General features: G+C 44.6%; 1 protein-coding gene across 1 annotated transcript in view; it reads right to left on the bottom strand.

Moving 5' to 3' along the window:
• LOC126156886 (outer dynein arm-docking complex subunit 4-like) overlaps positions 1-13,220 on the bottom strand; it is a 170,615-nt gene that overhangs the window by 70,433 nt on the left and 86,962 nt on the right. Inside the window, exon 3 of the mRNA XM_049916339.1 lies at positions 968-1,078. Coding sequence (XP_049772296.1) covers positions 968-1,078 — 111 coding nt within the window. The remainder of the gene's footprint in view (positions 1-967; positions 1,079-13,220) is intronic.

The raw sequence follows: 13,220 nt of genomic DNA, 5'->3' as shown, positions 1-13,220 counted from the left end.
CCGTCACCATCTCGGTTGCATGTGAGTAGTAAATGATTTCCCGGCCGCGTTAATCGTGTGTGTCAACAAGCCATGTGCTATTCTGACAATAGACGTGAAGGCAGGTCCAGACCTGAGACGCCGGCGGTATACATGAGAAGGACAATGCAGCTTTCACATGTGGTTTGAGGAGCCTAGGTATTGAAGGTGAATGGAAGGAAATAGCCCAAGACAGGGACAGATGGCGAAAATACGTTGCTGCGGTAATGGACTCTCGAGTCCGGTATGACCAGTGAGTGTGTGTGTGTGTGTGTGTGTGTGTGTGTGTGTGTGTGTGTGCGCGCGCCCACATGGGCAGGTCGTCGGCCGCGGGTACAGCTGGCCACGCGGAATATAAAAGGGTTGTTTCCGGCCGCCAGGCGACACGCTGTCAACAACTGTGAAGAGAATATTTTTCATTCTGGTTCCAAACTTCTACGCTTCCACATTTCTCACATTAGATCACTGTAGCTTGGCAACCGATGTACATTTTTGTTGAGGCGGGCGATGACTGATCTGGTACAGGTTCCTTTATTGAGTTTCTGACCATATTAGTTATATCGTGGCAACGGATAAGGCTTTCACAAAACAACAGGACGAACACTGATTACATGTGTTCGTCTGCCTTCTTCCAAAATTTAAACCGATTCGCAAAAGTTTGAAACATAGAAGCGGCGCGCACGTACTTGTAAGTTACACCGTCAGCTACCGGCGAGTGTTTAAAAAGAATGCAGAAATGTAGCTTGAGTTGCGCCAAGTGCTTTAGGAAATGGACGACTGTGCACTGACCTTCACGTCCTCGTACCTACTGTTCTTTGCTTTCGACTTCACCTGTCTTGTGCCAGTCGCAGCTGCAACCGTTTCCGCCAGTAGCTAGTGGTGACACTGCATACGAACCCTCAGCGTAGGTGGGCGGCCGCGGCATGTTCTCCGGGTCGACGGGCTGGACTCGTAGCGCGGCCTCGGCGTCCTGCAGCGCCAGCTGCGGCTGCCCCAGCAGCAGGTAGCACTTGCTGCGCGCCACCAGGGCGCCCTTGTCCTCCGGCCGAAGCTCCAGCGCCTGCAACCGAGGGACAGCCGACAGGCGCTGCATTCTTGTTCGTCGGCCTATTCTGTATCACTGGCGGCTACAAATGTGACAGGGAACCTATGTTTAGAGAATGACAATAATATGGCTACCTACTAACTTGTCAACGTTGCACTAAAATGAGGTAATGAAGTATGCGATACCACTGAAGTCGCAAGCAAGATATCTCCTACATGAACTTTAAGGGAAAACTACAGTTCACAAGATTTTGGCGTCTCACGCAGTTACTGAAGACTGTAGAAACTGCTGTCGACTGTAGTTAGCGACTGATGCGGGGTGCTAGGATGTCACCTTGGAATAAGAATGTTTTACACCTCCACTGGTGACAAAAAGCAACCCGTCGTCAGGCCAAGAGTGGCCTACCGGGACCATCCGACCGCCGTGTCAACCTCGACGGAGGATGGAGATAGGAGGGGCGTGGGGTCAGCACACCGCTCTCCCGGTCGTATGATGGTATTCTTGACCGAAGCCGCTATTATTCGGTCGAGTAGCTCCTCAGTTGGCATCACAAGGCTGAGTGCACCCCAAAAAATGGCAATAGCGCATGGCGGCCCGGATCGTCACCCATCCAAGTGCCGACCACGCCCGACAGCGCTTAACTTCGGTGATCTCACGGGAACCGGTGTATCCACTGCGCAAGGCCGTTGCTATCCACTCGTGACAGCATATTTGATTCAATAATTTCGTATTGTAACTTGCGTGTTTTGAAAGTATACCATTTCAAAGCTATGGTACATTATAGCTTTATAAAAACACGTCATTCTTTGTAGATTCGTCACAGCTAAAAATCACATCATGATGAATCGGCAGTTAATGCCTTCATCAGCTCTAAGTTGCAGTACAAAGGCTGTAATTTCGCTTATTCATCGTGGTGTAGTGGTAATGTACGTTTACTTACCATGTTTAAAACTAGCTAGCTCATCTCTCTCTCTCTCTCGGATGAGAGTTGTCATTGTCAATAATTTAGAGTGAAACACTCAAATGCGAATAAATATTCAATACACGTTTGTTATCTGATAAAGCAAACTTCCACTCAGAATAAAAAGCATAGAAAAGAGTGCAACACTTGTAATGGAATTAAAAAGTAATTTAGTCTCAGCCACCTATAAAGCACAAAAGACAATTTACAGGCTAGTTATTTTAGGACGTTTTTTTCCCAAATAAACACCTTCAATTAAAATACATCCATTACATCAATATTACGGTTTTCGTCATTTTGTTACAGCAAAATTTACCAGTACCTACGCGGTTTAGAGAGATCCTCAATGTGTTGGTGTTTTGAAACAGCATTTTTTCATTGGAAGTAAGATAAATAAGCTACTTCTTTAATTCGTCTGCTGGATTGGCTACCCATTCTTCTAATTACAAACTAACACCCGAAACTGGTTTCAGAGTTTCTAAATATAAGTTCATTTTTTATACACACTTTAATGAACAGTGTTGAATATATACAGTATTGGCATACAGCTTTTTCAGTAAGATTCGGAGTTAATTCTTGCCAACACATTAATCTTTCCCTTATCCGCAGCCCATTCCACAAGAATGTAGAACATTACACATTTACAAACGACGTGACTTCGAGCCTAACATACCCTGCAGCAAAGAAAATGTGCAGATCCAGTTCGCTCTACTTCAGATGAGTGTTATTATTTTTAATGCCTCGCGTGTTTTGAGCCTAATGGTCACGAAGGTCCAGAGGCGGCTCTTTTCGTCTTCGATTCAGCGTGTGACGTCAAAATGACGTGAAGTTTGCACGAAGGCTTATGAACTGTAGGTTATCCGAACTTCAAGAGTGCAAGTTCCCTCCCTTCGACATTACTGAAAGAGCATCAGTTCAGTTACAACAGTAAAATATTTAATTTTTGACAGGGAAAGAAGTTGCGCACCGTATTAAGTCATTTCACCTTTTCCAACATCTTTCCAAATTTTATATTTTATTCCTCCAGAAAATTTAAATTTCGTAGTACATTCTTGGCCGCGAAGTGCATTCAGATTAGGTTAGTGTTGTTTAACGTCCCGTCGACAACGAGGTCATTAGAGACGGAGCGCAAGCTCGGATTAGGGAAGGGTGGGGAAGGAAATCGGCCGTGCCCTTTCAAAGGAACCATCCCGGCATTTGCCTGAAACGATTTAGGGAAATCACGGAAAACCTAAATCAGGATGGCTGGAGACGGGATTGAACCGTCGTCGTGCATTCAGAGGCCTAGGCGGAAAGAGTGTTCTACCTCCGCGCACTTGGGCTCGTTTTCTTGCAGATATGTGAGAGTTGTGTCATATGTGTGGAGCTTAAGGAGGAAGGAATGAAGACCAATGTTTAAAGCCCCGTCGACAATGACGTCATTAGACACAGAGTGGAAGCTCAGAGTAGGGAAGGATGAGGAAGAAAATCGGCCGTGCCCTTTCAAAGCAATCATCCCGACGCTTGCCTTGCCTTAATCGATTTAGAAAATTCACGGAAAACCTATATCTGGATGGTCGTACGGTGATTTGAGTCGTCTTCCTGACGTATACGAGCTGGAGAAGTGTAAGGGAATGTAAAGAGGATGTGTATAGTGTATTGTTATCTTGGTGTTGTATGATGACGATGATCACGATGATGATGATGAAAGAAGTGAGAGGCTGTAACCTGGTTCCGGCACATAGCCCATTCCTCTCGAAAGGCACCAAGAAGACCTCGAGCTGAACATCCCCTTCCGATGCACAGATCATTATCAACGTTTCTGGTAACCATTCTTCGCCCAGTGTTCTGATTAAATTCCAAACCTTTCCACAGTGCCACGTGAAAACATCTCTTCACGTGGCACTGTGGAAAGGTTTGGAATTTAATCAGGACACTGGGCGAAGAATGGTTACCAGAAACTTAACACCACCACCTCTCCTTCCCTTGCCCGCCAAATACTGGGAGGCGAAAATTTCATCATCACAAGGATTTGAACTAGTTTACCCTAGAGTCTAGAGCCTCCACAAAAGCGTGGGTTAGTGACCTCAGCTACGGAGGCCGATACCTACGGTGTTATTCTCGAAGGACTGTAAGATACTTACATGTCATTGCCATGAATTTCACTTCATTCGGAATGTTTTCTAGACACTAAATTGATTAGATGTTGTATAGTTGGGAGCGAGAGGGTGCCAAATCTGCTAAACGAGTAGAAGTCCCCTCCGTTTCCCCGTAGCCAGAGTCCCCTCATTGAGAGCTCCGTTGTCGTTTTGTTTTTCCTTTTGGAATCTGCGTCTTTTGTCGTGTTTTTTCGTCCAGTTTCCCCAGAAGATTTACATAGTTTTCTGCAGTTATTCTCGTTTTCTTTGCAAGGTAATCAGTAAGAAGAATTCCTTTGTAAAACATTTAAAACATCGCAGCGACTTTTCTGACAGATGAAACAACTTTATGCTGAATCACTGGCATCCACCTACTGTTGAATCATTAAGGGAAATACCAGGATGATTGAAAACATCGTCTCATTCCTGAATAGCTACAAATGAACCTGAATAATCCGTATAATCTTCATCATCTTTCGATAAATATGTGTTGACAATAAACAATTATCGAAACGCAAAAAGTATGTTGTGGTACGGTATTGCAGAAAATCCATTTGAGCATATGCAGTGTGGGGAAAACAAAAGTATCCAGGATATTTTGAAACCATTTGTGGCAGTATTAACGGAGAAGGAAAGGACCTACATTTAGTTCAGACAGAATGGAGCAACTGTCCATACAGCCAGCCGAACCTTGGAGCACAATTTTCACACCTGACAGAGTTGTTGGCAGAGGTCAGTCGGGTCGTGGCCCTAGCTGCCCACCCAAAACACCTGTTCTCTCACTGTTCGACAACTTTGTCCGGGGAGTCCTCAAGTCTGAGGGGTATCGCAGTAAGCCTTATAGTCTTCTAGAACCGGAGCAGAACATTTTGAGATGACATTGCAGCAATTCCAGCATTCTGGTTTCGATCCGCCTTCAGTAACTTGCTGAGCATGATTAAGAAGTGCAAAGAGATGAATGGTGGTCACTTTCATCATCTGATACAGTCAGGTTAGTATTGTATTTCCTTGTGCCCTGGAACTCTGTTCTCCGAGTCACTTTTATCCGCCCCAGCCTGTACAAAACGACTGCTTTGAAGCGATATATCAATGAAGTTTTATTTACTTCATCGCGAAACACATACCTGTATAAGATAATCCACGCTTCACTGACATGAGCATCACCTCTGTGCTAGAAAGATATTTTTTTCCATATCCTAAGATGGAACGGAGAAATGAATTGTGTTGCTTCATCACTTTTAGTCTCACTGGCCGTGATCTGCAGAAACTCCATTATCGGTTAATTAGAATCAATCCGTGTGCTCAGTGTTCGACCAAGACTCCATCTACCTTCGACACCTATCTTGTAACACGAATCATCATTCCAAGAGATTTACGGTGTTAACAAAAGCTCCTCTAAGAGTAGCCTGAGAACTGTGAGGGTGGAGGTCCCTTTGTGATTTCCCGCTACTGCGGAGCTATAGGTGTGTTGAGAGGAATTAGTGGTGCTGTGATCGAATCCTAAAGGTGGGAGAGTCAAAATGACAAACAAATTGACAGTCTGTACATCCATGAGGTTGTGGCAGTAAGGGAGAGAAGCACTATACGAGTGAATACCTTGAACACGTGTTGAGAATATGAATTCGTTGGACAGTGCTCATGGAACTTTGAGGTACGAATGCAACAGGAATGAATATTTCCTGGAAAGCAAAACTCGATGTATTTATTGATGCAGACGTATCATCAAAAGTTAAATAAGCATCATGCGTTCGCCAAGGTAATACACTCCTGGAAATTGAAATAAGAACACCGTGAATTCATTGTCCAAGGAAGGGGAAACTTTATTGACACATTCCTGGGGTCAGATACATCACATGATCACACTGACAGAACCACAGGCACATAGACACAGGCAACAGAGCATGCACAATGTCGGCACTAGTACAGTGTATATCCACCTTTCGCAGCAATGCAGGCTGCTATTCTCCCATGGAGACGATCGTAGAGATGCTGGATGTAGTCCTGTGGAACGGCTTGCCATGCCATTTCCACCTGGCGCCTCAGTTCGTGCTGGACGTGCAGACCGCGTGAGACGACGCTTCATCCAGACCCAAACATGCTCAATGGGGGACAGATCCGGAGATCTTGCTGGCCAGGGTAGTTGACTTACACCTTCTAGAGCACGTTGGGTGGCACGGGATACATGCGACGTGCATTGTCCTGTTGGAACAGCAAGTTCCCTTGCCGGTCTAGGAATGGTAGAACGATGGGTTCGATGACGGTTTGGATGTACCGTGCACTATTCAGTGTCCCCTCGACGATCACCAGTGGTGTACGGCCAGTGTAGGAGATCGCTCCCCACACCATGATGCCGGGTGTTGGCCCTGTGTGCCTCGGTCGTATGCAGTCCTGATTGTGGCGCTCACCTGCACGGCGCCAAACGCGCATACGACCATCATTGGCACCAAGGCAGAAGCGACTCTCATCGCTGAAGACGACACGTCTCCATTCGTCCCTCCATTCACGCCTGTCGCGACACCACTGGAGGCGGGCTGCACGATGTTGGGGCGTGAGCGGAAGACGGCCTAACGGTGTGCGGGACCGTAGCCCAGCTTCATGGAGACGGTTGCGAATGGTCCTCGCCGATACCCCAGGAGCAACAGTGTCCCTAATTTGCTGGGAAGTGGCGGTGCGGTCCCCTACGGCACTGCGTAGGATCCTACGGTCTTGGCGTGCATCCGTGCGTCGCTGCGGTCCGGTCCCAGGTCGACGGGCACGTGCACCTTCCGCCGACCACTGGCGACAACATCGATGTACTGTGGAGACCTCACGCCCCACGTGTTGAGCAATTCGGCGGTACGTCCACCCGGCCTCCCGCATGCCCACTATACGCCCTCGCTCAAAGTCCGTCAACTGCACATACGGTTCACGTCCACGCTGTCGCGGCATGCTACCAGTGTTAAAGACTGCGATGGAGCTCCGTATGCCACGGCAAACTGGCTGACACTGACGGCGGCGGTGCACAAATGCTGCGCAGCTAGCGCCATTCGACGGCCAACACCGCGGTTCCTGGTGTGTCCGCTGTGCCGTGCGTGTGATCATTGCTTGTACAGCCCTCTCGCAGTGTCCGGAGCAAGTATGGTGGGTCTGACGCACCGGAGTCGATGTGTTCTTTTTTCCATTTCCAGGAGTGTACATTGATGAGCCAAAACCTCAAGAGAACAACCCATTGCGGGATTTACTGTCGCCTGGCGGTGTTGCGGGCACGTCACGCGGTAAGGAAAGTGTATAAGTGGAGCAGAGACGAATGAGCAATTAATCTAGCGTTGATATTTGCCCTCAATAGGAAAACATACTGACATAAGTGACTTTAAGAAATGGCATATTGTTACCGCCCGCGACTGGGTACGATCATGTCGGAATCGGCGAAGCTGGACCGCTGTTCGCGTGCTACTTTCATAATCGTCAACAGAAAGTGGTTGGAGGACAGTGAAACCACTAATAGACGACTTGCCGAACGTTCGCACCTCAGCACAAAATGTGAGGTTGGAGGCGTGACCGCCCTTTAAAGTGGGATAGATGGCCATCTGTGGCAGATCTGACGTCAGGGTACAACAATGGTGCAGGCTCAAGTGTTTTAGAGCATACAATCCAGCGAACACAGTAAACAGGGGTCTCCGCAGCAGACGACCCCCACGTGATCCCATGATGGTGCAACGACTTTATCAACTACCATTGTAACACGCATTATATGATTAACTTTCTTGTTACACCATTTCGATAGTTATATCCACATACTCCGTCATTCACCGCCCCCTGGACCCACGAAGGTTGGGGCGCTATGATGCGATATAGGACATTCGCTTGTGCTTCCATATAACCTTTAGTAGTAATCTGAGGTACTGTGACAGCTATGCACTACGTGAAAATTGTTGCGGAATGTCCTCGAGCTTGATGACTTGGCAGAGGGCGAAGGTATCTTCCAACAGGATAACTGTCCATGTCACAAGGCCAGAGTCGTTCTTCAGCGGTTTAACGAGCATGACAGCGAACTCATGTAGATGTTTTTGGATACCTAATTCACCTGATATGAACCCGGTGGAACACATCTTGGACCGTATGGGGAGCGAGCTTCCGCCATCGAACTACTGGACGCTAATTTACGAAAACTGCGTAGAAATCTGCTGAAAATATCACCGGAGACCAAACAAAGATTGTAGGACTCATGCCATGTTGAATCCCCGCTCTACTGCTTTCCAAACGTGGACCAAAATTATATAAGAAATAGCATTGATTGACTGTTCCGTCGGTTTTTGGTAGAACATTTTGTACATTATTAATCAAACACACACAACACCGTGTAATATTCTACGATATTGATTATTTGTTACACGAACCGGTTTTCGGCTTTACGTCATCATCAGGTACAGAGGTAAGTACGTGGTACAGCGAAATTTTGTTGGATCGAAGATTTTAAACTAGTGAATGAATGTACAGAGAATCTCCATTTCCAGAGATGAAAATGTCAGTGTTAGAATAAGAATAAAACACGCGAGGTGTGTAAATGCGTGTAAGGTTATTTAACTAAGATAAAAAATGTGACACATTAACTAATGAATTATAGACAGATCACAACAGTCGTACATTGAAGCAAAGATACGGCTGAACACAATAATCTTGTCTTTAACAGATCGCAAACTGTAAAAAGATAAGATATAACAATGATATAAAGCAGGTGAGTGATGCAGCTGTAATTATACAAAGCAAAAATTATTTAACACAACAAGAGAAATTATAGTAACTTAAATAGAGGAAATGGACCATGTGAGTAAGAGGGGTAATTCACAACATGGTCTGGATGGGATAGTGGTGCATAAGAGAACGCTGTCTGATCATTCAGTACCAGGCTTGGGTTGATGGAGACGTGTTTATTAATTTCCATAATTTCAATATAGTTCATCTTCCTTCCTTTGTGGATGTTAATGTAACACTTCATGTTTTAACTTGTAACTATGGCCTTCTGTAAGAAGGTGGTCTGCAAAAGTGGTGTCTCCCCTTCTAAGTTTCCGTGGTGCTCCTTCAGGTGGGTATATATTACCGTGCCAGAATGATTTATATAGAATTTGCCACAGTTACAGGTAATTTTATATACGCTACTCTTTTCCAAAGCTGGAGTGCTGTCTTTCCCATTGGGTAAAAAGTGTCCAACAGTGTTGTGCACATAAAATGTGTTTGCATTTAAGCTTACTGCCTACATTCATTAAGACTTTTTCTAAGTATGGAATTGTGCATCATTTATTGTATTCTTGAGGTGGTGGGTTAAGGGCAGCGTTGACTCTAGCATCATACCCTGTCTACCTGTATCATGAATGTCCAAACGTCCCGCTTCAAAGTCCCTGCACCATTGCCACACTTCGATGGCACACGTGACAGTTGGGTTATGTGGCCTGCTTGAAATAAGGCGGAATCTCACAGCATGAATAAATCAAATGACAGCACACATCTCACATTTCGGGGGAGACACTATGTTCTAGGCTTCTTTACGTAGTCGCTGCGTGCTCAGAAATGAAAAATGCGACAGTGAAAAAAATTGCCCTCGCGCCGTTGCGACTGGTCGGTTCACGGAGTTTGAGCTGCTGGAGACGTTAACAGTCAGTGCGACAGTCTAATAAGGCTGGCCCCAGGTAAGTGGATTGACCGGTGGCCGTTTCCTCGGCAGGTCCACGCAGGCGTGGGTATGCCAGTTGAAGAATGCACAGTGGCAACTGCTGTGACTGAAGTACAAGCTAGATATTTCATTTTCTGAGAAACCGCTTGATAAATATGACACAATACTGCCAAACGCACAATAAAAATCGTGGCGATGAGACGAGCCCATTGCAGCTGTGAGCATGATTCTTCAGTAAGTTACTACAGTTTTTAATTATGAATATTAAATATTGTGCTTCACACTAAAAATTAATAACAATTAAACCTTTTCGGTGCTCACATAATACGAATTGTCGAATGAAAGCTGTCGCTGTCAGCAAACACTACAATAGGCCACATTTCATTTCCATCATACAGTGTGGTCCATTGATAGTGACCGTGCCAAATATCTCACGAAATAAGCATCAAACGAAAAAACTACAAAGAACGAAACTCGTCTACCTTCAAGAGGGAAATCAGATGGTGCTATGGTTGGCCAGCTAGATGGCGCTGCCATAGGTCAAACGGATATCATGAATCTGCCACAGCCGAAATTTCTCAACAAGCAAAAGCAACACATAGCATGACGACAGTATGAATTACAATCCAGTTCGATGTACTTCAAATAAGTTTTTTAAGTATAGGGTCACTAATAAAAGTCATATTAATTCGCAATGGATTTGAAAATAATAGGAAGTAAAGATTTGCATGAAATAAAATGTGTTTAGAGTGGAGAAGAACGCATTTTATTGACGCTGTCCGTATGTATTTTGTAACTGTAATGAAACGTTTTCATATTGTAAAATGATATGGAAGGATGCTGACGAATTTTGCTAATAATTTTCTTAATATTGTATTGTTTTTATAACGAGAGGTCAGAGAATGATCATAATTACTGTCGGATTGTTCCAACATCATGTGTATATGGATTTTCGTTTTGAATGGTGGACGTTGTTTCTTATTGAACGTGGATTTAGCAGCGTTTGATGTCAGAGTAAGTATCTACGGGCGAGGGTCAGTGCGCACACGGGATTTGGTGTTTGTCCGTAGCCTGTCGTCGTCTGTGGGTTTCGACTTTTACGAGTGGTGTTGTGCCAGGGTATGTGCTTGGTGGCAGTCGATATAGTTTAAGCGGCGAAACAGCTGCATTGGACTTAGAATATTTGCCGTAGTTTTGGCGACTGGGATTGAGTGTCATTACGAACTTTAATTTTATTTATCTGTCTTGAGGCAGCTGAGAAATTTAACCAGTTTGCTGCAGTTAATTTGATGACTTACCTATAGTGGACTTGCTTCCCATTGATTATTTAGGATAATGAAATTTTGTTTTATGTCGCCATTAATCGAGGGAGACTATGCTCTCGATCTTCGCGAGTGATTGCTGTAGAATTTCGTGATTAATGTGTTTTTAAACGAACTTTGAACTCGTGTGCTGCCTTTACACTGCTCTGCAGCACTGCATCATTGTATTTATCTTTCTTTCCGTTTCAATTCGTAACTGTCTAAGGTCACTTGAAAATTCATTAATTACTTGCATGAGCATTTATTGGATTGAAACGATTATTATTCTCTTCCCACAGCATTATTAATACCACTGGATTCATCAACGCAGTTTATTTACGTACTAGTTGAGTGCCCGATGTTGCCGTGTATGTATTTATTTCAGTTCTGGTAGTCTATCTCCTCCTTCGTGTTCTGTGTGCACCTCCTCTCACCTCATCTCTGTCCATCACCTTCTACCTCCTTTCTCTATCCGCTTCATCCACACCTCACTCTCTGTCCATCACCTTCTACCTCCTCTCTCTGTCCGCTTCATCCACACCTCACTCTCTGTCCATCTTCTCTCGTCTCTCTCTCTGTCCATCTGCCACTCCTCCTCTCTTTGTCCATCTCTTCCTCCCCTATCTCTGTCCACCTCCTCTTCCATGTTCATCTCTCTCTACACACCCCCACTCCTTGTCCACCTTTCTTACCTTTCTCTATCCGTCTCTTCTTCCCCCTCTCCCCCCCTTCCTCTCTTTGTGTCGTACAATTTTGTGAATACATGTAGCGACATATGTGGATACTGCTAAATGGTTGCGAAGTCAGACACAATGAAGTGATAATGTCATCTCAATCAGACATTTACAGACACTGCTTATTTAATGTTGGCTCCAGTTGTGAGAGTGAACAGAACTGGATTACCCCCAATTTACGTTGGTCAGTGAGCCTCAAGGGACTGTAAAGGAATATAAAAATCGGCTTTATAAGTATATTAAAGGCAAAAGACAGGTTTGCAGGTTTTTCAAATTTTCTTTTCCTACTGAGCAGCCGAAATCCCTGTAACCATATTCTACAAGGATGGGCATACAAATAAAAATGACAGACGTTCCAATATATCCGACGCTGGAATTGCACGGAGAATAAACTATAAATTAAGAAGTAATAGAGCCAGTGCAGTTATGTTGGACAAGTGAGATGCTTTGGAAGTCTTGCAACGAGATGAAATATAGCATGAAAGTAGAGAAGCTTTTAGTAACATAACATCATGAAACACTCTTGTGATCTTGCTAATGAATTCAGTGCTTTGATTAAAATGGCAGTTAAACGATGCAATTTCATATTGTCTGATAAAGACAGAATAGAACTCATCGTTATGAATCACAAGGCTCCAAGGCCTAGGACTAAACCATAGCTACCTAAGATAAGTTTTCCTATTTGGCCAACATTAAATTTTATTGGCAGTCCAGCTTCAAAGTTAAGCAAGAAATCAAATTTCGTTATTACAGAATGTTACACATTTGAGAGTACGCACAATGTAAAGAATTCTGCCGAAGTAGCAGAACATATTAAAGACATTCAGATCCCAATAGGGGGAATGTTTGTTTCTTTTCATACAGTTAACGTGTGCACTAATGTGCCAATAGCAGGAACAACTGAAGTAATTCCTAATAGTCCGCTGAAATATAAGAAATATACTTTGCAAGAAATACAGGAGATTACCGATGTACTTCAGCTGGTTCTGTCTTACAACTATTCTACACTCATGCTCATAAATTAAGGATAATTGTAAAATGTGGTGCCACACAACATGGCACTACACAAAACTGGCGCTAATAGCATAGGCACATAGGGAACACACACGACACAGATCAGTAAGTCCACGGTATTGGTGATAAGTTGAGAAAACCGTCCCGAAACACATGTGCTACAAGAAGCCACTGTTTCCTGCGCATGTACCCTGACATCAATATGGGATGCGATCACCAAGCACACGTACACAGGCCGCACAATGGGTTGGCATACTCTGAATCAGGTGGTCGAGCAGCTGCTGGGGTATAGCCTCCCATTCTTGCACAGTTCCTGTCGGAGCTCCTGAAGTGTCGTAGGGTTTTAAAGACGTGCAGCGATATGTCGACCGAGAGCATCCCAA

This window comes from Schistocerca cancellata, chromosome 2, assembly GCF_023864275.1.
Source record: "Schistocerca cancellata isolate TAMUIC-IGC-003103 chromosome 2, iqSchCanc2.1, whole genome shotgun sequence".
Classification (NCBI taxonomy): domain Eukaryota; kingdom Metazoa; phylum Arthropoda; class Insecta; order Orthoptera; family Acrididae; genus Schistocerca; species Schistocerca cancellata.
This window is presented reverse-complemented; position numbering and strand designations above follow the sequence as displayed.